Below are 26,484 nucleotides of genomic sequence, written 5' to 3'. Positions count from 1 at the left end.
TCAACAAATTGTGCAGATGCGCATTGGTTTCTACATTAATTCATGAAATTCCGGAATACGGCACAGTAGGCACTTAACTTCACATTTTGAAATTGGTGTATACATTCCAGAAGAAACTTACACGGCCAGCGTTAGGCGCACAGACTTCCAAAATCTCACAGTATGGATGCGTGTCCACGAGTCAGCTTAGCGGGGCGTGCCTTTCAGAACGTACAAACAGGCTTCGATTACGGTGGCACGTCCGAGCTTCGAAGTCAAAGCTGAAGAAGCCTTCACTCACTTCCGTCTCATAAGCTGCTAATCTATATATCTTTTTTACATGTCTTTCTGATTCTTTTCAATTCACTTCTGACTTCTCAATGCGCTAACCACAGCTTTCTCCGCAATGACGAGATAAGGCACTCAGAGGAGATGTTGCACAGTTCCCTGATGCAAAATACCCGAAATTGTATTTTTCTGTTACATTGGTGGTTAACAAAATGTTGCAAGAACACAAGCACTCTCTCTTTCAAGGAGCGAACTTACGTGGACTGATTGTGTTTTCCAGACAGTATCGTACAACGGAGCAGCACACCGACCTTTTATGAAAGAATCGCTCTAAATTCTACCTGTAGGTATAACACCACTGGCGCACTAAAATAAATGATGCTTCAGCTCTTAGACGAAAAGCACTAAAATTTTAAGGCATAGGGCGTGAAAAAGCAGACAAACTTGAAATGAACTTGTTCTGCAGATGTCATCAGGGAAAAAAGAAGAAAATACTGACAAAGTATAATATGGTGAAGATCAATGAGTACGCAAATTTGTATTCTGTTTTTAGGGGCAAAGCTCCTTAAAGCGGCAGCCATTCGTGCCTCGTAGTCGTAGTCGTAGTGTGTAACCAGTGTTACATTTTGACCAGCAAGGTGGTGCCGCTGGGAGATTTCTCCTGTGCTTAATTGAACAATAAAAAGTTCGAGGCGTGTGCGTTAACTAAAAGCTGAGTGCTCCTGTCTCTCATCCCCCATTAGCAGCCATTGGCATGTACATTAAGCTCTATCTGACAAGAAAGGGTTGCTACGTTATACTCGCTGGGTGTATCCTTCTTAGATTTAGAAAGGCTTATCCAGCGTTGGGCCACAGTGCCATGAATACAGTGAACTAGTATATAACATGAACTCGAGGTGGTTAAAGGTGGGAAGTAGACCTAAAGCGCAAGCCGTAAGAAAGTGTGCGTGTGCCACCTCTCGTTTAGTCCTTGGAATGTCCACAGGATGGCGGTGCTTCTATATTGGGAATATATGCTGAAAAGATGTGAGCTGGTGGTACTTGGATTGTTGAATAGATGGACGAACGGACACACAGACAGATGCATGGATCTACCTTCATCGTAATTATCCACCTTCTTCGGAACTACGGAATTACTGCAAGCAGTTTCCTGTGCTTAAGCAAGTTCAAAAACCAACTTTCCCATTGGGCAGTTGGGCCAAACTGTGCTGATAGCAGCTGTGTAAAGATGCAATAGAGAACACGCTTAAATGCTGCAATATAACGTAACTTCCACGTCACCAAGACTATGTCGTTGCAGCTGTCGTTTACAAAATGGATGTCTTTCCATTCTTGCACAAGCACCAGCAAGGAGGCATAAACGGGAATTTAAACAATATGCAATAGTGCCCAGCTAGAGCTCATAATCTGGGGTCATATCAACACATCACAACTCTTGGTGACACCATTTCATTGTGTGTTGTAGCATCTCGCTTGTCCAGTGATGAAGCACGTACTTGCCGACGTATCCTCAACTTGCCAATGAGCATGCCCGAAAGGAAATATCATTTAAAAGTGATCATTTGAGAACAGAGCACTACTTCGATCTGAACATGTGTCTACATTAGGGTCATGGTTGTTATGAAACTGGTGCTAAATGGCGTTTGAAGAAAACCCGTCAACTGGCATGCAACTACTGCCAAATTAGTTGACGTATTGCTGCAGAAAAACGAAAAATGTTGACGTGTTCCCGCTCAAAAGAATGAATTATTTTCTGGCCACTACGTCTAGCGTGAAGCCTATCTTTGACACTAACCACCCCAAGCATTGTAAAATTGGCACAACACATTAAAATGATGCAACTAAAATATTGTAACACAGAATGCCTCATTCAAATGATGCAATGACACATCATGTAAGACACAATATTACATTTAAATGATGCAATGACAAATTATGTAAGACACAATGTCACCGTTACAAAACATGTGCTCAACCACTTGATGGGGCAAGCCAACTCGATGAAAAAGCGTTGGCTCTAGCAACTTTTTCCGTTAGGTGATTTCTAATCTCTTGAAGCCTTCATCATCCTACAAACTTCTGTTGTATGGACATTCAAGCCAACTGTCCCACCAGCACATACTTCAATAAAAAAAATCTATCAAACGGACAGTGTGGTCAATGTTGGACGAGAATGGCCCGCAGCTTTGCACAGATGCTGTTTTCTGCAAACCCTTTCTCCTTGTGGAATTTTCTAGCATCAGCCAGAGCAGTGCTAAAACGACTGTATGTCTCCGAGCGAAGTGCCGATTCTGCACCAGTCACCGGCAGCTTTGTTTTATAGAGTAGAGCTTGGAGAAGGAGAGGCAAGTGTTCCGGCAGCTGATAGCGTTTCTCAGGCACTAGGTCGAGGCGATAAGGCAGCGTAGTGTATGGCAGCCTGGCCACCATGATGTGGCAGTAGTCACCGAGGGCTTGGGCGTGGTTCGACAGCAGTGCGGCATATGTTGTATGGTACAGCTCGTCGACGTTGCTTTCACTCACCAGGCCTAAATCCTGTAGTGGAAAGTAGTTTATCTCAGTACAAAGCTTAAAGTTTCGGCAACAGAGGTAAGCTAACAACCTTCCACCAGACATGGCTCTTATCTGGTGAAACTTTACAGTCGCCAAAGGCCAATGTAGTACGTGCATAAATCAACACAACAAATGACACGTACAGATAGTGAAACCAAGAAAAGAACAGCGAACATTATTTGTGATTTCTTAACTATAGTGTAATTTTTCCTAATTAAATAAAAAATGAAAGGGGATAAAAAATGAATCACCCGTTAGGTTGGTGAGATCCGAGCAGAGACACTGAACACAGGCACCAGTACCAGCAGTACAATCTTTGGTGGTAGCTTGTACTTGGTTGCGTAGGGACCTGAGAGTGCCTCGCACATTTTGGTGGCAAATCTGGCAAGGATGTGAACGACTGCCTTACGCACTGTGAATGAGTGAGCCAATACTACCAAGGGGACATGACGACCGAGCTGCCCAATGGGGTCTTCTGCTTGACAAAAAAAATGCCGCCATATCCACGAAGTGAATGATGATGGGTGGGCGAAGCTCCGGAGGTAAACCTGGTAAACCATGAATCCTCCGTACATTTTGCCCACTCGATTTTATTGCAACGCTCCCCCTAGCGTACGTCGCCGCACTATATCGAACGATGACACGCGCCATATGTGGCATCATTTTTATTTTATAACACCTCGCATCTTTCATAATCTACTACACGTACCGCCGTCTAGTTTATAACATCTTGCATCTTTTGGACGGACGGACGGACGGACGGATGAATGGACGGACGGACGGACGGACGGACGGACGGACGGATGGATGGATGGATGGATGGATGGATGGATGGATGGATGGATGGATGGACGGACGGATGGACGGAATGATATGGCTGTACCCTTTAGATCGGGCGGTGGCTAGCGTAATACTTAGAACTGAACGAGAGGTGGCTACATACAGGGGACGCACAGCCCACGCCTTAAGGAGCTTCGCTCCTAAAAAGGCGCTCGTGTGTTATGAGAGCCACAAGGACACCTTTATGTCATAGGATCACTTCATGTCTGAAATGGGGAATTGTTTCTAAGACTGTAGCAAAGAGAAAGGAAGTAGAACCAACGCCATTACTACGTGCCCATATTCCAAGAGAGACGTGCCAGGCCTATATCGAGACTGTCTTGAAGCTCTGAAAGACTATCAAACCTTTACATGTTTGAGGAAGACATAGTTGGCCACCTATTGAAAAAAAAATTGCAGAGGATGTACGTCACCTCCTCATCGGCAAAGGGAGCCTTCGCACCGTAACCGACGTCATACCCCAGTGCCTCACATTCGAGACCCTGAAGATGTAACGTATGACTCCCAAGTTCGGTCGCCTACCGAATGTTACCGCCATGGCGAATGTTGACGAATATTCGCCGTCTGATCTCGCGTCGGCAATAAGCGAGATCGTTGGAGGAGAGCTCACTTGACGCGTTCGCTCAACGCCGCACGAAGCTACACTCATGCCGCTTCCCTGTAACTATCACGTGTCCGTTGCCACAGCAGCCATTGATGACTACAAATACAGGTCGGGCTCTCCATAGAGGCCCGGCCTGTTGCATGCCGCCGAAGCAGCGTCTCCGGCATAGTTTAGCTCACACCCGCTGCCGATCCTGCACGTCCACGGAGAAGGGTTTCCACATGCATTGGCGCCACAGAAACCCTAACCAGGCCACTAATAACGCGTTTTGGAGCCACACATGACAGGTTCGATAAAGAAATTGTTATAAAAATCACCGGTTAACTGTTTCATGCACATAACTTCATTTATGGCAAAAAGCAGGCTTTTATAAAAATTGACAAAATCTTTTGCAGAAAATAACTTTTTTGAAATAAACAAAAATTGGCAGATCCCACATACAGTGGGAATCGATGATATGCGAAGCACTATTGAGGAAGGTTGATATGTCACCCTAAGATCAGCACAATGTTACGAGGTGGAGGTAAATGATGCCGTGCATGATTTACTTATTATCATGTTTGCATGTGTCGTTTACGTTCGTCACTTGTTTACCTCACGTGATACGAAATTTAGTATATGTGGAGCTAGCGAAACAGCCGCGAGCACGCTGTGAGCGGGGTATGTTGTCATGTTCCTACACAACACGCGTGTTAGGATTATCATGTTTGCGCCAGTCATATACCTTCGTCATCCATTGACGTCACGTACGCACCACCAAATTTAGCATATGTGGAGCTAGCGAAACGGCTGCAAGCACGCTATGAGCGTGGTATGTTGTCATTTTCTTAAATGACACGCTTGTCAGCATTATCTTGTTTGCACCAGTCATATACTTTCGTCATCCATTGACATCTCGTAACACCAAATTTGGTATATGTGGAGTTAGCAAAACGGCCGCAAGCGCGTCATGAAGGGCCCAATATACTCCCATGTAGCGCTGACGCGCGCGCACGCTAGGCGCAGTTACGCTACGTTAGCCAAACGCGAGCACTCTATAGTCTGGCGTCAGGCGCGACCACCGCGACCAGCGTCCGTCGGCGCGGCCCGACGGCAACCGATGCGAAATGCGACATGCTTCATATCGCCCCGATGCGTTACCCAGACAACACTGTGCCTCCCTCTTTTAGTGACGAAGGGACACCGGACGCGCTAAAACGCCCATGCGTCAAAGCAACGCTGCGCGGCGCACGCCTGCGAGCGGCAAGAGCGGCGCCTGGCGTGCCAACGCCGACGTGACGTGACGAAATGGACGCCGGCGAGCACGCGCACCGCGCCTAGTCGAAATGTATGGGCGCCTTGATTTGTGGTAGGTAGTCATGTTCTCACATGACATGCATCTTGTGATTATCATGTTTGCACAAGTCACATACCTTCGTCACCAATTAACGTCACGTAATACAAAATTGGGCATGCGTGAAGCTAGCGAAACGGCCGCGAGCGCATTATGAGTGCGGCATGTAGTCATGTTATTACATAACACGCATGTCATGATTATCATGTTTGGTGGATGTGTCATTAACCTATGTGGTCCGTCCGCGTCACGAAATACTGAGTTTGACACTTCTGAAGCTAGCAAAAAGCCATGAGCGCATTATGAGCGTAGCATGTAGTCATATTGTTACTAGACACGCATGTCATGATTTTCATGTTAGGGTCGGTCCCTTGTGTTCGGCGTGCAATTACGTCATACCATGCCAGTTTTGCAACATGCCATGTGAACGAAACTACCGCAAGAGCTACAAGACCATGAAACGTAAATCATGACACTCATGACATACATGTGATGATTTTCATGTTATGACTAGTCACATATATTCTTCATACAGTCATGTTATGCCATACCAAGTTTAGTATTGATACCATTATCGAAACGGCCAGGAGAGCTAAAGTCGTAGGCGGATAGATAGATAGATAGATAAATAGATAGATAGATAGATAGATAGATAGATAGATAGATAGATAGATGAATAGATAGATAGATAGATAGATAAATAGATAGATAGATAGCTAGATAGATAGATAGATAGATAGATAGATAGATAGATAGATAGATAGATAGATAGATAGATAGATAGATAGATAGATAGATAGATAGATAGATACACTCAAAGTCGCTGAATTTCGCTAAGAAATGTTTTGCATTTAAAGAATTGCCCATTTTAGTTTGTGGGAGGGTGCGGACGCTCCCTGTAAAGTTGTTTGCGCCGCGTGGCACACCTGTATCGCCCAAAAGCCGCATTTCGAAGTGACAACCACCGGGTGATAGTTGGCGTTGTATTCGCGTTGAGTAGCACTATCTTCATCATGGTTGTTACAGTGGTAGCGCCGGCGGTGACCCCTGGCATAAGCAAGCCTTGGTGGCAGGCGGGAGTCGAGCGACTCTCTTCCGCGCGTGGCGGTTGCCGCGAACGGTTGTGTAGCGTGGGCACTCGGCGCGTGGCACCGCGGTTACATACCGCGGGCCTGCGCGCCGTGGGCCCTCGGGGTAAGTCAAGCGTTGGCGACGCCGCCTTGAGTATGTTATTGTGCTTGTCGTGTTATTGTATGTTCATTGTATTATGTTGTTTGTATGGTAGCGTGTTAATTACGATTGATGTAACGATTCGGCGGATATCGTCGTTGTAAATTAGTTAAATAAATGTGTGTATGTTGTTTGGTTTGTACCGACCGCGTCTGCTGTGTCCGTTCACTCCAAGAGCGTAGCGTGGTGGCTCGCTCGCCCTTTAAAGCCACCAATATATATATATATATATATATATATATATATATATATATATATATATATATTGACGCGTGTGTACTGGTGGACCAAAATGACGATAAGGGGATTTGGCGGACACCAGGTAGTGGAGCTCTGGCTGATTGAAGATAAAGAAGGTGATCTTGCTGTTTGGCTGCTGAGAGTCCCTGTGTCAACGTTTATCTGCCTTTGGTTCACGCTGTACCGTGACACTGGTGGAAGTGCTGGGACGCAACCCTACCTAATGCTCCATACTCCCACTGGGAGCCGTTCTCTAGCTCGGACGCATTGTCACCCATTGCAACTCCCGTGCACCGGTTCAGTCGGCGGCTGATAGGCCTCGCTCCAGAGTTCACGCCTTCCACGGAACCTCGCAAGTGCCGATTACCTCTCCAAATGGCCAACACCAGTCCGCAACCGGCGCCCCAAGGCCCCCCGCCAACACAGCCTTCACAGGTAACCATCTTTCAACCGCTGGTTCCCTATCACTTTTGTGGCGGCACACATGAAGACGTGGACGACTGGCTTGAGCACTATGAGCGTGTCGCCAAGATTAATCTGTGGCCTGAACAAAAAAAGCTCTCACGCGCCTATTTCTACCTTGACGGCGGTGCGAAAATTTGGTATGAGAACAGAAAACCCAGTCTGTTAACTTGGGGCGACTTCCGACAACAGCTTGTCGATACGCTCACCAATGTCTATCGACGCGACCGTGCGCAGCAGCTGTTGGAGCTACGGGTTCAACAACCCAATGAAAGCGTTACTATGTTTGCTGAAGATATGACTCGTCTTTTTCGTCGAGCTGACCCGAACATGAGTGAAGATAGGAAGTTGACCTACCTCATGCGCGGCGTTAAGGAGCAACTTTTCGCCGGGCTACTTCGCCACCCTCCAAGTACTGTAGTTGACTTCATCAAGGAGGCTACGGCTATCGAGCGGGCGCTCCATCAACGATGCAGGCAGTATCATCGAATGTCTAGCAGCGCCCCAATCAATGCTGCCGCCATACCTGAGGATCAAAGCTCCCTGCGAGACCTCATTAGGGAGATAGTTCGCGAAGAACTGCAAAAGATCCGAAATCCAGTTGCTCAAACCCCCGTTGCGTCCGTCGCTGAACTGGTACGCGACGAAATCCGCCACGCATTTTCTACCACTGGTCCTGGTGACGAGCACCGCCCCATGAGCTATGCCGATGCTCTGCGACGTTCACCATCTGGTACATCGCCGCCATATCACCCACTGCCGACGGCCCCTACGTCACCACGGCAAGAGCAGACCCTGAGCCGACAGCCAAGCCAACCGACGTACCACCAGGCGCCCACAGCAGCACCATGGACATCGTCGCAAGAAGGGAGGTTCAGACGTCCACCCCTCCGAAGCACAGACGCATGGCGCACAATCGATCGACGTCCACTATGCTTTAACTGCGGAGGTGCAGGTCATATTGCCCGTCATTGCTGGCACCGCAGTGATCCGTTTCGCCCTCTTCGAACATGGTCTGACGATCGACGTGCGAACGAAGAATACATACCACGCCGGGAGGACGCCTCTTTCCATGGAGCCCGTTCTAACTTTTACGAATACCGTACTTCTGACGAGGAGGCAATACCTACCCGCCAGCCAGGTTTGGGACGTCAATCCCGCTCTCTTTCTTCTGCTCATTCACCTTCGTCACACCGACGTACCTCCGCGGACCTTAACGCAAGAAGGTCACCCAGCCCGCGACGGGAAACTGAGGGCGGCGACCTCCGGGGGTAAGGTTGCAGGCCATGAAGATGACGACGAAAAGCCCCCATTACACGACGCTGTAAATCCGACAAGACGTGAGAGCGACGACATTGTGACCGCTGACCTGAGTGTTTTTCTTGACGGCCAGAAAGTAACAGCCTTAGTCGACACCGGTGCCGACTTTTCTATCATCAGTTAGGACCTCACCATCCGCCTCAAGAAAGTGAAGACACCGTGGACAGGCCCTCAAATAAGGACGGCAGGTGGTCAGTTATTGATGGCCTCTGGAAGATGTACAGCGAGAATTGACATAGGAGGTTCTTCTTTCGTTGCGTCGTTCGTCGTTCTCGCCGCATGCTACAAGGATCTAATTATTGGTATGGACTTCTTACGAGAGTACGGCGCCGTCATCAATATCCCAGACAGTTTGATTACATTCCGCAACAGTTCGGGCGCACCTGATTGTACACTGGCGCGACCAAACCAATTGCGTCTAACTGATGACGATGTGGTTCTCCCTCCTCGGTCATGCACGCGTGTTTCTGTGGCAGCCGCTGTCCAGTTTGACGGCGAAGGAGTAGCAGATCAAATAACCTCGCTCCTTTTCACACACGGAATTTCCGTCGCAAGAGGTATCGTCAGTGTCACCGCTGGACGCACGGACTTGCTTCTGACAAATTTTAGTGATGAGCGCCGGCACCTTCGAAAAGGCATGGCCGTCGCTTACTTCGACGATATCACAGACGCAGAAGGCTGCTTGGCAGTAGTCGACGTGGCACCAAAACTTAATTCGATACCAGTCCTTGACGTTAGCACTGCCCTGCCTAAGAACGAGCGAAAGAGGCTTCTTGAGCTACTGGCCGAATTCAAAGACTGCTTTTCGACAACATCAAGAGTTGGCCGCACACCTCTCACCAAGCATCGAATCATTACCGAGGACATGGCGAGACCAATTCACCAAAACCCCTATCGCGTGGCTGCAAAGGAACGCGAAGTGATACAAGAGCAAGTCGACAAAATGCTAGAAGATGACGTTATTCAGCCCTAAAAAAGCCCCTGGGCGTCACCTGTAGTCCTCGTTAGAAAAAAAGATGGCAGCCTGCGCTTCTGTGTACATTACCGAAAACTCAATCAGGTGACAAAGAGAGATGTGTATCCACTTCCTCGTATAGATGACTCTCTCGACAGACTTCGACATGCTCGTTACTTTTCATCGATGGACTTAAGGAGTGGGTATTGGCAAATCGAGGTAGACGCAAGAGAGCGCGAGAAGACTGCTTTTGTGACACCAGATGGCTTATATGAATTTAAGGTCTTGCCCTTTGGTTTATGTTCAGCGCCTGCTACCTTTCAAAGACTTATGGATACGGTACTTTTGGGTTGAAGTGGAAAACCTGCTTAGTCTACCTTGATGATGTCGTAGTTTTCGCCGCAACGTTTGACCAGCACCTTAAAAGACTTGAGGCAGTTTTACAAGCCATATGGTCTGCGGGCTTGACGTTGAAGCCTGAATAGTGCCACTTTTGCTATGAAGAGCTGCAATTTCTTGGCCACGTTGTCAGTCACGCAGGCGTTCGTCCTGATCCTGAAAAGATCGCAGCTGTTGCACAGTTCCCGGTGCCGACTGATAAGAAGGCTGTCAGACGATTCCTCGGACTATGTGCGTATTATAGGCGATTCATCGCAGACTTCGCACGCATCGCATCACCGTTGACCCGCCTCACGAGAGAAGACGTTGCTTTCCAATGGAGCAACGAAGAGGAAGCTGCTTTTAAGAACCTCCGCCAGCGACTACAGACGCCTCCAGTGCTTGCCCACTTTGATGAGAAAGCGCCAACGATGCTACACACTGATGCAAGCAATATTGGTTTGGGAGCTGTGCTTGTGCAGCTGCAAGGGGGCACAGAAAGAGTAATCACCTATGCAAGCCGAACACTAACACGCGCCGAGACCAATTACTCCACGACTGAGAAGGAATGCCTCGCCGTGGTATGGGCGGTCACAAAATTTCGTCCATATTTATACGGCCGCCCTTTCAAAGTCATCAGCGACCACCACTCACTGTGTTGGTTGACAAATCTTAAAGATCCTACCGGGAGATTAGCGCGTTGGAGTCTCAGGCTGCAGGAGTACGACATGACTGTCGTACACAAGTCAGGAAAGTGCCACATGGACGCCGACTGTCTATCCCGCTCACCCATTGAATCGGCAACTCTATCCGATGAGGACGAAACAGCATTTCTCGGCGTGCTTGACTCAACCGCTATTGCACAGCAACAACGTGGCGACCCTGAGTTACATGCCCTAATTAATTACCTGGAGGGAAGATCTCAGAAGGCACCAACTGTTTTCGTAAGAGCGCTGTCATCATTTTGCTTACGGAGTGGAGTACTATACAAAAGAAACTTCTCTTCGACAGGATCTGCGTATTTGCTCGTCATCCCAGCAGCCTTTCGCTCCGAAGTACTCGAAGCATGCCACAACGAGGTGACTTCAGGCCACTTAGGTTACACAAGAACGTTGGCCAGAGTACGGCAGTGCTACTTCTGGCCAAGACTGACCACAGCCGTAAAACACCATGTTCGTACTTGCCTCGACTGCCAGCGACGGAAGTCACCGCCGACTAAACCAGCTGGCCTCCTGCAGCCCGTGCAGGTCCCAAGAACACCATTCGACCAGATTGGCATGGATATTTTGGGCCCACTTCCTACTTCTACTGCTGGGAACCGCTGAGTTATTGTCGCGACTGATTACCTTACCCGTTATGCTGAAACAAAGGCTATCCAGAGATGTATAGCAGCGGAGGTGGCACAATTTTTCATCGAGAACGTTGTCCTGCGGCATGGTGCACCAAGCGTCGTAATCACAGACAGAGGAACCGCATTTACGGCAGCTCTTTTGGAACAAGTCCTCATGCTGAGTGGAACAACCCATCGTAAGACCACCGCCTACCACCCGCAAACGAACGGGCTTACAGAGCGTCTGAACAAAACAATTGAAGACATGCTTTCTATGTACGTAGACGTCGAGAACAAAAATTGGGACGAAATCTTGCCATATATCACGTTTGCATACAACACTGCCAAGCAAGAAACAACCCAGATGACCCCGTTCAGCCTAATTCACGGAAGGGAAGTACGAACCATGTTAGATGCGATGCTAGCGCACGAATGCGACGACATCGAACCGGACGCCAAGATGTTTACAGAACGAGCGGAAGAAGCAAGACAACTGGCACGCCTGCGAATCCAGCAACAACAAGAGTACGACGCGAGCCGCTACAATTCTCGCCGCAGAACAGTCGTTTACCAGACCGGTGACAGAGTATGGGTTTGGACGCCCATACGGAAACGAGGACTCTCTGAAAAGCTCCTAAGGAGATACTTTGGGCCATATCTAGTACTGCGACGACTGAGTGATGTTACCTACGAGGTCGTCCCCGACAGTTCACATAGTACGAGGCTTCGCCAGCACCGTCCAGAACTAGTTCACGTTGTGCGCATGAAGCCTTATGAAAGGTAGTGACTGTGCAAGACACTTCTTAAAGAACAGAAAAAAAACTGCACTACTGGTTTATCATCGGGGCGATGCTCAATTAGAGGGGGGGCAAATGACGCGTGTGTACTGGTGGACCAAAACGACGATAAGGGGATTTGGCGGACACCAGGTAGTGGAGCTCTGGCTGATTGAAGACAAAGAAGGCGATCTTGCTGTTTGGCTGCTGAGAGTCCCTGTGTCAACGTTTATCTGCCTTTGGTTCACGCTGTACCGTGACAATATATATATATATATATACATATATATATACATATATATATATATATATATATATATATATATATATATATATATATATATATATATATATATATATATATATATATATATATATATATATTTATATATATATATATATATATATATATACATATATATATAATATATATATATAGTGAAGAAGATGTGCCTGCAGCAAGCAGCATCGCGAATGCCCGGCTCTGTCGGCTCGTGCTTCAGTTCGTTGCTTGGACGATTGCTGGACGGTTCTTCACGCTGTATCGTCGCTGTTTTTAACGGCTAAAAAACCTCCTCACATTTGGTGGAGGTGCGGGGTAGTTGCGGAAGCCTACGCACAGCGTCTGCATATGTGAACGGCGCTGCTACAGACTGCATCACTTGCGAACAGGCGACAGGAGAAGCCACAGGCTGCGCTGCATACGTTAGGGGTGCGGCCACAGGCTGCACGGCTGGCGGATAGGCGACAGGAGGGCCTACCGGCTGCGCGACGCGCTGGCAGTGAACACGGCTGGATATAGGCGGCTCGTGGTGCACGAGAGGAACAACTTGGGTAACCTGTCCTCCTGGTTCCCTGCATGTGATGTTGCCTTCACTACTCTGCGCCGTCTGCTCACCTCCCCACCTATTCTTCACCACTTCGACCCGACGGCTCCTATCGAAGTGCACACCGACGCCAGCGGCGTCGGGCTAGGTGCTGTCCTCGCTCAACGAAAGCCCGGCTATTCAGAACACGTTGTAGCCTACGCTAGCCGCACTCTGACGAAAGCCGAAACTAATTACAGCGTGACAGAAAAAGAGTGTTTGGCTCTGGTGTGGGCACTTGGAAAGTTCCGGCCGTACTTATACGGCCGCCCGTTCGATCTAGTAACTGATCACCACGCGCTTTGCTGGCTCTCCACTTTGAAAGACCCTTCTGGCCGCCTTGCGCGATGGGCATTCCGCATCCAGGAGTACGACATTCGCGTCGTATACCGCTGCGGACGCAAACACTCTGGTGCTGACGCCCTGTCCCGCTCACCTTTGCCACCAGATCCGACGTGCGGAAACACGTGCCTCCAGACCTTGTCATCGTGAAATCTTGACTCAATTGCCACCGAACAACGTCGTGACCCGTGGATCGCATCTCTTCTTCCGGAACGCCCAACCTTCCGGTATCTCGATCCCTACGACGTCAAGCTTACCATTTTGCCATCTGCGATCAACTTCTCCATCGACGCAACTACTCTGCTGATGGCCGCAGGTGGCTACTTGTCATTCCACGCGCGTTACGATCGCAGGTATGCGCCTCTCTTCACGACGATCCACAATGTGGCCACGCCGGGATGCTGAAAACATATGAACGCCATAACTATTACTGGCGCGGCTTCACGCTGTCTCGTTGCTGTCTTTAACGGCTAATAAACCTCCTCACAATATATATATATATATATCTATATATATATATATATATATATATATATATATATATATATATATATATATATATATATATATATATATATATATATATATATATATATATATATATATATATATATGGTCGCCGCTTGGGCCAGGTGTCCGGAAATATGTCGCACCGAGATGAGGCCAGTGCTGCAGCCATTCCCACTCCACCACCGCGTGCCGTGCCTTCTCACGTCATCAACAGCCTCCAGCGTGAGCCCCATCCCTTCGCTGGTATGCGCGGGGAAGATGTGGAGGAATGGCTGGACGATTTCAAACGTGTCGGTGCTGCTAACCGGTGGGATACCACCTAAAAACTCGCTCACGTGTCATTCTACATCACGGGTGTCGCGAAGACGTGGTTCTTCAACCACTTTATTGACATCCCCGACTGGTCAGCTTTCAAAGATCAGCTTCGCCATGTCTTTGGCACACCGGCTGTTCGTACGGCTCTCGCAATGAAAGCTCTCGTGACTCGGAAACAGCACATCGGGGAGTCGTATACATCCTACATCGAGGATGTTCTTTCACTTTGCCGCCGGGTTGACACACCGATGACAGAATCAGACAAGGTGCGCCAGCTTATTAAGGGAATTGCACCCATCGCATTCAATGCCCTTGCAATCCAGAATCCAGCTACGGTTGCTGACTTTGCGACAACCTGTCGGTGCCTCGAATAACTTGAGTATATGCGCCTACATCAGACAGTGACGCGGCCCGTATTACGACTGGTCCAAACCTGCGAGAGACGATCAGGGCGATTATACGCGAAGAATTAGAATCAAAGGAATTAACACTACCTTCAGTGTGTCCAATTCAGTCTTCTTCAACGTAATTGCGGGTTGTCATCAGGGAAGAGCTCACGTCCATGACCCGCCTGGATGGCCAACCTGCAGCCCTCTCTCTCTCGTACTCTCCCATCGTTCCCGCACACCACCGCCGCGCCACCAGGCACAGTCAGCTCGACGTCCCCGCCACGAACATACGCGTCGGTTGCTGCCGCACCTCCCACAAGCTTTCCCATGAGCTTTTCATCACCACCGCCTGAGCTGTCATCGGTCCCTCTGACTGCTCTCTCTCCCGGTGCAGTTAGCGCAAGCTACTACCCTCCTTATTGATCGACTCGGCCTCCGTGCTATTATTGTGCCTATCGTGGTCACCTTTCACGCTTTTGCCGCAAGCGCCAGCAAGATGAGCACCGAGGGTATGACATACGCGAACAGGACTATACCGCAGGAGCCTTGTACCAGGGCCGCCGTTATTCGTCACCGCCGCTTCGGTCTCTATCTCCGCCAGCATCGGGTGAACTGCACAGTAGTCACCGATCAACCCGACGCTGTTCACCGTCGCCCTACCATCGCTCCTCTTCAGCCTGCTTCCCTTACTTCTGATCGGCGTGCGGAAAACTAAGCGATACAGTTTTTGGAGGACAAACTGCATTCCAACACAGGACTTCAATTCCTCCAGCGCGCCCCTACAATATGATTGCGGTCACAGTTGAGGGAGTGGACGTTGATGCTTTGGTGGATACTGGGGCTGCGTTTTCTGTTATTCGTGCTGATTTGTGTGCCTACCTTCGAAAAGTCACGACGCGTTATGATGGACTGACACTGGTTACAGCCCAGAAAACAATGATTCGCCCTTCCGCTCTCTGTACTGCCCATGTACTAATCGACAAAATTCTTCATCATATAGAATTTGCTGTGCTATCCCCGTGCTCCCATGAACTCATTTTAGGCTGGGACTTTCTTTCCTCTGCTTCTGCGGCTATTTGTTGTGCACAACATGTCGTACATCTTACTGACACGGACTACTTGCTCAACGACGAAACCTACAGGCCACTTCGACTCATCGCTGCTCTAGACATCGAGTTACTACCAAACGAACATCAATTAGTCACAGTTTTGTCCAACGACGTCGTCTCTGGTGACATTTTGGTCACTCCGTCACAGCGTTGCCTCAATAAAGGCATAGCTCTCGCATCAGGTTTGGCTCGCTTCAACAATGGATCAACTGTCCTCGCTGCTACCAACATCACACAAGATAAAATTTTACTGCCACGGGGCACTACTGTCGCCTGCGTTGCCGATCTGGAGCCTGTGTGCGTTGTGCCTCCTACCCCTGTCTCCGCTAAAGGCCATCCTGCAGATCATGCTGCTTCCTCGGCCTTTACAGCAGCCATCAACAAAGACTTGACAGACTCACAGAAGCAGCAGCTGCTTGATTTGTTGGAAAAGCATGAACTACTCTGACGTTCATTCATCCTCCCTGGGCCAGACAACCGCTACAGCACATCGTATTTAGACCGACGGAACATCCATTGTGCACCGCCGTCCATACCACGTCTCTCTAGCCGAACGAAAAATCATTGAAGAAAACGTAAACGATATGGTCCAACGGGAGATAATCCGACCCTCAACCAGTCCTTGGTCGTCGCCCATCGTCCTGGTGCGTAAAAAAGACGGTTCCGTACAATTTTGTGTCGATTACCGAGCACTCAATAAGATCACTAGGAAGGACGTATACCCCATTCCACGCATCGACGATGCCCTAGATTCCTTGCAGGGTGCTGAATACTTTTCGAGCCTCGACTTGCATTTCGGCTATTGGCAAATCCCCATGCACGAAGATGATAAAGAAAAAACTGCGTTTGCAACCCCGGATGGCCTATACGAATTCAATGTTATGCCGTTTGGTCTATGCAATGCGCCCGCTACTTTTGAGCGCATGATTGCCACCGTGCTGCGTGGCCTGAAATGGAAGACTTGCCTATGTTACCTCGATGACATTGTTTTCTTTTCATCGACGTTTCCTCAACATCTGCAACGCTTGGACGAGGTCCTGACTTGTCTTGCGGGCACTGGTCTTCAAATTAACACCAAAAAGTGCCATTTCGCCAGCAGATCTATCAAGGTACTCGGTCATGTAGTGAGCAAGGACGGAATTCGTCCAGACCCTGATAAAACTGCTGCAGTGCTTCGCTTCCCTCGCCCTGACAAACCGAAAGATTTGCGAAGTTTCCTTGGTCACGCCTCTTACTTTCGGCAATTCATGCAAAACTTTGCCTCTATAGCCGCACCACTTCATAAGCTACTTGCTTCCGGTATGCCCTTTCAGTGGTCTATGGAATGTGAATCGGCTTTCGACAGGTTGAAGAGTGCCCTCACAACCGACCCTGTACTTTCTCATTTTCACGATGATGCACCGACTTTCCTGCACACAGACGCTAGCGGCCGTGGTTTAGGAGTCGTGCTCCTGCAATGCGACAACTCTTCGCGAGAGCGAGTCGTTGCATACGCCAGCCGCGTCCTCTCCGCAGCCGAGAGGAACTACACGATCACCGAGCAGGAGTGCCTCGCCATCGCTTGGTCAGTACAGAAATTTCGTCCATATCTGCATGGCCGCCATTTCACCACTGTGACCGACCACCACGCTTTATGTTGGCTTTCGACACTCAAGAACTTGTCGGGACGCCTCGGACGCTGGATTCTACGCCTTCAAGAATATGATTTTGAGATTGAATACAAGTGTGGCAGGAAGCATAGTGACGCCGACGCTCTTTCTCGCTGCCCCCTACCAGCGACTCCACTCGGGGTTTCCGCAATCAATTTGCACAACACGCCCTCGGAGTCCACGTCTACGGCGCTCTCCTCTCTCGCCTCTATGGACCAGCTGCCTTCGGACGCCCCCCATGATTTTCCTTCTCGAGAGTTGGCTGACCCACACTGTCGATATATAGTAGGCTACCTCACTGGCACTTCCCGTCCACCTAATTCAAGGCTCCGTCGCCAACTTTGGCAATTTAAGCTGGACAACTCGGTGCTGTACCGCAAAATTTAGCATCTTGACGGTCAGCGCTGGGTTCCCGTTCTACCCCGATCGCTTCGGTACGAAGTCCTCAGAGCGCTTCATGACCATCCGACTGCTGGTCACCTTGGTTACCATGAGACCTACAATCGCCTTTGAAGTCGGTTTTATTGGCCAGGCATTACCACTAGTGTAGCTCGGTACGTCGGGTCCTGCACTACCTGCCAGTGTAGAAAACTACCAACATCTGCTCCCCCCGGTACACTACAGCCTCTTCCATGCCCAGCCACACCATTCGAAGTTGTAGGCGTCGATCTTTATGGCCCCCTCCCAGTCAGTGCCGCTGGAAACCGGTGGATAGTAACAGCCATTGACCATTTGACGCGCTACGCCGAGACGGCATCCGTTACTACTGGTTCAGATTCTGAAATTGCTGATTTCATCCTCCGAGCCATTATACTGCGTCATGGTGCTCCACGTGTGTTGCTCAGTGACCGTGGAAGGGCCGTCCTTTCACCACTAGTGAACGAACTTCTTCACGCCTCCGGCACAACTCACAAGACTGCCTCTAGTTATCATCGCCAGACGAACGGCCTCACTGATCGATTCCACCACACTCTTGCTCACATGATCGCCGCCTATATTCAACCAGACCACAAAAACTGGGACGTCGTTCTACCATTCGTCACTTTTGCCTACAATACGGCCATTCAGTGGACAACCGGCTACTCGCCATTTTACCTAGTTTATGGACGCTCCCCTGTATACTTCTTTCCTGGACGTCTCTTTCTTTACCTGCCAAGCGAATTCATCTCCATCCTCTTCAGAAGAATACGTTTCACGAATCGCACAGTGCCGCCAACGTGCTCGTATAAACACTGAAGCCCGACAGCAAGACAGAAAGCTAGTTTATGGTGAATCGCATCGTGCTGTATCCTTCCAACCTGAAGACGAAGTGCTCCTTTTGACGCCTGTTCGCACACCTGGTTTGTGTGACAAGTTTCAGCCTCGGTTTATCGGGCCGTACACAGTTCTTGAAGAGACTTCACCAGTGAATTATCGCGTGACGCCACTTGTAGCCCCAGCAGATCGCCGTTATCGAACTACAGAGGTCGTCCATGTCTCCCATATGAAGAACGTCGCATGAAGCCCTTCATGCGACGTTCTTTGTCCCCTTGACTTGTCGCGGCCAGGCTGGCCGCTTTCATGTGGGAGGAATTGGTGTGGGCATTTAGTATACGCATCCTCTTCACCGGTACATTATCATCATTATTATGTGTGGCTCATGCATCCTCATCGTTGTCGCGTAGCATCATCATCTTGGCTCATTCATCGTAGCTCTCGGCTTCCGGCTCCTCGGGCCGAATAAAGGTAATCCAAACCAAGAATATATATATATATATATATATATATATATATATATATATATATATATATATATATATATATATATATATATATATATATATATAAATATATCAGGTCCACTATCTACCGCGCCTTAGGAAGACGGCAGCGGAAAGACAGCAAACGTTACATGCCACATTGAAGTCCAAATGAAGTAGTGCCATCTCTGTCGGATTGCCGAAAGCTTTAAAATGTGCGCCATTTAAAATACGACACGTGGGGCTCATGTGTCACAAAAGGCAAAAAAATGAAGAAAAAGTGTTTACCTGAGGGGTGAACTCCGTGCTGGAAAGAGTTAAAGGAATAGCAATAAAGAGCTTTTTTTTTTTTCAGAAACACTGGCGTCGGTGTCGGCGCGGAGGTCCTTAGTTGTGAGCGATAAATCATTTGTCTGACACAAAAACCGGGAAAGATCCAAACAAAATAAATAATAAGTACTGCCGGGTCCGAGAGAGGATAAAATCCAGGCGGTTTACGTGGCAAGCAGGTATTATAGCACAGAGCCACACGTGTGCTTGGAAATACAGCGAAAATAAATTCATATGCTTGAAAATGCAGAGACAAGAGCTTACATGTTATGGAGACGTCGCAGAACATGTATGCCAGTGCACCTTATAACCGTTGTATGCTGTTACCATAGAGAAATATCAAATGGGGAAGTTTGTTCCCATGCGGAAAGTTAACCCTTGCTTCAGCGAAATCGGGAATTGAGAAAGGGGGGGTGGCAGGAAAGAATACAAAGAGTGAAAAGGAGGATAAGTAAATGACAACGGCCAATTTCACAAGGGCGTGTCAATACAGGGGTGCAATTTAGGCAAAGAGGGAACCGCAGGGATGAACTGCGTGTTGGTTGTAGTGTCGAAATACTCAACGTCAACTGGAGCGCCCAGTTTTTCCTTTCTCACAAAACAAACATATCGCGTTCATTTTCTTCTTTGAGACATGGCCATAAAATAAGGCATTGTTATATCAGCATTTGTCTCTATGCCAAGTTTTACAAGTGATTGGATAAGCAAACCTTGTGTTTTCGGTAGGCCTGGTGCTTGAGCAATGCCCCATCTGACTCGATCACCAGCATCTTGACCGTAGGGGCCGTCTTGGCAGTCGGGTTGAATTGGGGACAAGGAAGCTGGGCCATGGCCATGGCCCAGTCAGGTGTCACGTGCGCCAGGTGCATGGCTGCCTCGTCCCATTCCACTCGAAAGCCCAGCTCGCGTCGCAGCAGTTCACACAACCGGGACACCGCCGCCACGTGGGATTCACTGTCGCGTGAGTACACCACTTTCAGCACTGCACAGTTGGGATAAAACACACACTGAACTCCGAAACAGAAAGTCTTCCAGCTCAAAACTGACGCCCATGCTTCAACCTTGTACAAACAAACTTTTTGTTCTTGCAAAGCGTTGCCGAGGGGATCTGTGTGAACGTTTTGGCATATATTTCATGAAGGCGGCTAGGCGGGCTTTTTTTAGTAAGTACGCAGAGTTACTGGAAACAGTGCGTAAACAGGCAACATAAAAGACCACACAACATAGCGCCCATGTTGTGTGGTCGCTTCTGTGTACAGTTAATTGAGCTGTTTGGAACAGATTTTACATTACCGAGCTATAGTCGGATAAAATTAACTTAAGAAATCCGTAGAAGCTCTGCCTAGACGGCCGAAGCGTGGCAGCTCATCGTCTCTGCGACTGAAGAAGTAGTTCCACTTATGCGTTCAGCAATGCTTTACAAATGCGGGATCAACGACCGCCGCGATCACGATGTCGTTCCGGAGTGCGGACCAGCGATCTACAGACTGGAGCGCCCTCAGCGTACAACACGGTAACTGCAACCGCGTGATGAGGCTGCCTCCGTGCCGCTATGGAGACTTACCCCCGTATTCTAGAACGTCCCTTCACTCAACGACCTTCACTTGAGAAAGCCGATGAAAGCGCCATCTGTAATAACGGCAAGTCACTGCATATCAGGAATGACCTGATGCAATATTTGAGTAGCGCAGCCTCATTTTCAGCCGAGCAGTGGCGCACTGCTACACTCCGTCAGGTGAAAGGTAAAAGTCGAGTCGAGGAGCGTTTATGGATACAGGGGTGGGAAAGTAATTGAAAGGTTGCCTTTGAAAACGACAAATAAACGCGCGCGAATGCACTGGAGCTGTGACAGAAGCTCATGTGTTGAGACGGACCCTGGATAGCTGTGACACAAACGCTCGAGAAACGCCTGCTAACTAATTCATGTTTCTTTGCGTGAAACAAATCGTCAGTAGTGAAACTGTTCTACAGACGTAGCACGAAACATTGTTAAGGTGTTTAAAAAAGCGCCACTAGGCCATTGCAGAACGCGCAGCACAGTGACAGCGAAAGCTGGAAGAGAAGCCTTTTTGGAGCCTTTATAACAAACTATTTGGGTAACTGCCACAAGTAAACTCTCAGGGTACCCACCACGCCATAAATAATAATTATTATGTGGTGGGGCAGCGCCTACTATGCCATTATTTGTCATTATTCGGAAAAGCGTGGTACCTGCTGTGCCATTGTAAGACATTTTGTGCACAAACATCTTCGACGGCGGCAGTGGTGGACAACTACGGCATCAGAATCCAGCTTTATTGTGATCTCACAACAGCTTTCAATGTAAAAAGCCTAGCAAGTGAACCCATCAATAGAAGCAATGATGCATTGCGCCAGCCGTACCAACAGTAGGAACGTTCCATTACGGACGCGAGTTCTAGAAGCCAATGTGGTTAGACTGATATTGCATTTAAAAGTGTTCATAAATAGAGTACAGCTTACAGTGTTGTTACTGGCATGTATAGTATTTGATTTGTGTAGAATTTTGTGTGAGATTTGTTGATTTAGGTAAAGTTTTTTGCTATACTCTGCCGGTGCTTGCACCTCAATTTCATCCATTGCAAACGCCCCAAAGATACAAACAGAAATGCTCCAAAGCAAGAACTGTCAATACTTATACGCAATTCACTTCTTTTATTTACTGCATAATAATTTTACTTTGCATGCAGCCTAAAACACGCTGTTGTAAGGGTCGTTAGTGCATGCCCCTCATGGGTGTTTGCTGAAATTGAGGACAGTTAGGCTCATTTGCAGAGTAAGTTTCACGGTATGGTGTGGTACTCTTTATTCAGGTTGGGAACATCAACGCTTTGGTTGACGCACACGACTGCCACGTTGAGAAAGTTATGTTTAACCTTATTGCCATATCATAAGCTTTTTGGAAGTTTCAGGGTTTCACGTAAATTTTCCAACATCGTTCAGGCATGAGAATTTTCAAGCATAGACATCTCGCATATCTGCAACCTAAGAGAAGAGCTTTCGATACCTTGGAGCCGAACCCTTGGAAACACGGATAGGTGACGGAAAGTTCTTCTTGAAGGTCATGCCTTACTATGGCTCTCCTGTTTTTTGTTGTTTTTGTGTTCTTTTTTAATGCTGGTGTTTAGGAAAGCTGTTTACATTATCTGAGTTTCTGGTTAAGCCAACAGTACATTGCATGAACCGCTGCCAAGAATAGGTTTGCGGTGCCCCTTTGGCTGCCCTCTTCCCCACTCCCTCTACATTGAAAATTGAAATTGCGCCTGGAATTCACAGCACCACTGTGTTCGGGAAAAATAGCCTCCATGTGTCCCAATTTAGACACTGCATCCCGATTTAGACACTGCATCCACCACTCGCATCTGTGATTATTTTCCTTACGAGAAATATAATGTATGAGCTTAACTTTCATAATCAAAAGTACTTTTCACAAATATTATTTTTTTAGCAGTTTCACATGCTAAACAACGACTGACCAGGTGGTCCTGGATCCACTCGATACTTGCGGTACGTAGCAAGGGGTGAGGCCAGGATGAACGGCTTGTTGCGTGCCAACCTGTACTGACGCCGCACCCAAATGGCACCCAGCGCAATGAACACAGCTGCAACGAACAGAAGCGGGAGCAGCACAAGCCACAGCAGGCGACTCCGCAGGGCTTCGCCTGTCTGCTCCCGGGAACCTTCTAGAGCTGCACAAAACAAAAATTTCAGGTACACGATGATGGTGAAGATGCCTTGCAAATCAGCTACTAAATTCTACCATGCTGCATGCTTAACACTGATTAAAAAAAACCGCGAAAAGAAGCTTCAAAGGACCAATTAAAAAAAAACATTTGTAAAAGCAACAAGACAAGAACAATACTAGAACAGCTTACAATGTAATCCACTGTTCCAAAGCATTTACATTGATGCACGTCCGATTGGCAAAGAAAAGCATGAAAATTTTAGTCTGTGCTTAGAGACCCTCTGCAACATTTTTTTTGTTTCTGTAGTTTTGTCCAAAAAGATTCGAGAAAACTTTTGAAAAATATTGCAAAACTACTGGATTCAACTCGTATGATACTTTCGTATTAAAATTCGCTTCATACCCAGAATTTTGCTAGTGCTTGCCCATCACGTGTTCCGAAGCAAAACGCATTAACAAAAATATTGACCTCGCATCTTCTCCGGGTCGAATTCGAGTAAACACTTCGCAGAGGGTTTGGTTATCGCATGAATGTTGCGTATTTGGGTATGGTTTTGGAATGCTCAATTGTTAATTTGTCTTTATTATTCTTATTTATTGAAATGAGAAAAAGTGTTGCCTTTAACGTCAAGCGAAAGACAAGACGCCCTTGACTGAATCCCTAACTCGCGATCTAGTCCCCACATATACGGGGTGGCCAGTAAACGGTTGTGCAGAGCGATCAGTCGTTTTTTTTTAAGACGATAGTCTTTCTTGGGGACCTTCAACGCAAAAACTTTGGTCTGTCTGTCTGTCTGTCTGTCTGTCTGTCTGTCTGTCTGTCTGTCTGTCTGTCTGTCTGTCTGTCTGACTGACTGACTGACTGACTGACTGACTGACTGACTGACTGACTGACTGACTGTCTGACTGACTGACTGACTGACTGACTGACTGACTGACTGACTGACTGACTGACTGACTGACTGACTGACTGACTGACTGTCTGTTAGTTCACTCTTAACGGCCCCGTGTACTTGAAACGGCTGACCCCATCCGCAGCGCCCACCAATGTTGCTAAAGATTTAGCGTTCATACTTGTGCAATTGTCAAATAAAAAGCAATTATTCAATTATTGCGCATGTCTGGGACACCAAACAACACGTATATATTCTGCATGTGGGTCTTCTACTAGAAAAGGCATACATAAGTAATTTTAAAGACCATAACGCTTATCATGCTGCGCTGACCATTGTTATGCCTGCGAGTCCGCAGCGGGCGTCCATGCCTCGGAAAAAGAAAATCTCTGTCTAGGCCAGCACGCGAGCCCGCCTGACGCAATAAACAACTTAACGGCGTCATCACGCGACGGCGCCTTTCTGCTGCGCACGTGCAGTGAGTCACCTAAGCCAGTGAGCCCGTCGAGCGAGCAACCGGCGCCTTCCAGTCTGGCGGGTCTGACGCAATGCCTGGCGACGTCACTCGTCCTTGGGTGCAGGCACCTGCAGCGCAGCCTCTCCAGATTCGATGAAAAGGAATGACGCTGCCCAGCGGCGACCCCATTGGAGGAGTCTGCCCTCATGACCAGCGGCGCTTCTGGTTGGACATTTGTTTTCTCAAGGAATCCACCAGGTACATATAAAAGAAGCTCTGCGGCGCGTCGCGAGCAGCAGTCCTATGTGAGAGCAGACATTTGTGTCGCAGTTGAGCTATGTGTTACCAGTCCTATGTGAGAGCAGACATGTGTGTCGCAGTTGAGCTATGTGTTAGCAGTCCTATGCGAGAGCAGACATGTGTGTCGCAGTTAAGCTATGTGTTAGCAGTCCTATGTGAGAGCAGACACGTGTGTCGCAGTTGAGCTGTGTGTCAGAGTTGAGTTATGTGTTAGCAGTTGAGCTATGTGTTAGCAGACGTGTTGGAGAGCAGACATGTGTGTCAGAGAAGAGAGCTATGTGATAGAGAGTTGAGCTGTGTGTTAGAGAAGAGAGCTATGTGATAGAGAGCTGAGCTGTGTGTCAGAGAAAAGAGCTATGTGATAGAGGGTTGAGCTATGTGTTAGCAGCAATCCTATGTGAGAGCAGACATGTGTGTCGCAGTTGAGCTATGTGTTAGCAGTCCTATGTGAGAGCAGACATGTGTGTCGCAGTTGAGCTGTGTGTTAGCAGTCCTATGTGAGAGCAGACATGTGTGTCACAGTTGAGCTATGTGTTAGCAGTCCTATGTGAGACCAGACATGTGTGTCGCAGTTGAGCTGTGTGTCAGAGTTGAGCTATGTGTTAGCAGTTGAGCTATGTGTTAGCAGACCCATTTGAGAGCAGACCTATGTGTTAGAGAGGAGAGCTTGGCTCTTCGGGTCTCTAAGCTGTCGGCCCCAGTGCCGAATTTGTAACGCCTCTGTATATATGGTGTACAAAAACCTTGTTTAATTCACCGTCGTCTCGTCCGCTCGTCCATCGGCTCTGCGCAGAAGCAGTCGCGAGCTGAGAAACCTACGCTACCAATTGGCTGGTGACCTTCCCGGCGGAGTACGAAACAGTGGCGCCTTCAGGATCGTGTTGGCGTCGCCGTCTTTCGAAATAGTGGTTGCAGCGGTGAGAGTCGTGGCGCCCTTCGTAACGTCGTCGGAGGCGCGCTTCGCAACACCATGCAACGCTTGCACGAAAAGGTGAGTGTTTCCAACGCTTTGCTAAGACGAGACGGTGGAGGCACCTACCCGTCACCTTGCGCTCTACCCCTTATCACCTCTGAGACGGGCTGGCGCCTGTCTCAGAGGTGATAAGGGGTAGAGCGCCACGTGCTTCGTTTTCCAAGAGAACTGCCAGATGACGCTCATGTCTCAAGTGTGAGGTGACTTGAGCTCGTTCGCTTCCGCTGCACGCTCGAGGCACTCTAACGCAGCGCCTCCAGAATACCATTCACCGACTTTCTTGCGGATAACATCAAATAATTGTTTTGTTCACTCTCTCCACAGGAAAGACTATCGTCTTTCGACGACATTTGCAGATTAGCATGAAGATACGGGGCCATTTTTTTTACTAGCAGATGGTGCCTGCGTCGGCCTTGCGAGGCGAAAGAGGGGAGGGGAGCGACAGTTTCGCGGTTGTCTTCCGTGGTCAGCACGAGACGCGAGCATGCGCAGTGTGGGTTTGGACGTGCGACTAAAAAATGCTTCGCATTTGAAAGAATTCACATTGGTTCTTTTTTAAGGTGCGAAGCATTTATTTGCAAACTTCGGTGACATTGACCATACCTCTCTATCTATCTATCT

At 48.4% G+C, this 26,484-nt stretch overlaps 1 protein-coding gene across 3 annotated transcripts in view; it reads right to left on the bottom strand.

The window, feature by feature from the left end:
- Positions 1-422: 422 nt before the first annotated feature.
- LOC142787119 (uncharacterized) overlaps positions 423-26,484 on the bottom strand; it is a 70,748-nt gene continuing 44,686 nt past the window's right edge. For all 3 annotated transcript variants that reach the window (XM_075884726.1, XM_075884728.1, XM_075884727.1), the window contains 3 exons: positions 23,032-23,244; positions 20,248-20,519; positions 423-2,802 (listed from right to left, as the gene is read on the bottom strand). In XM_075884726.1, coding sequence (XP_075740841.1) covers positions 2,425-2,802; positions 20,248-20,519; positions 23,032-23,244 — 863 coding nt within the window. In that variant the 3' untranslated portion in view covers positions 423-2,424. The remainder of the gene's footprint in view (positions 2,803-20,247; positions 20,520-23,031; positions 23,245-26,484) is intronic.

The sequence above is a fragment of the Rhipicephalus microplus genome, unplaced genomic scaffold (assembly GCF_043290135.1).
Source record: "Rhipicephalus microplus isolate Deutch F79 unplaced genomic scaffold, USDA_Rmic scaffold_45, whole genome shotgun sequence".
Taxonomy (NCBI): Eukaryota; Metazoa; Arthropoda; class Arachnida; order Ixodida; family Ixodidae; genus Rhipicephalus; species Rhipicephalus microplus.
Note: the sequence above shows the minus strand (reverse complement) of the source record. Positions and strands in the feature narration are given on the sequence as shown.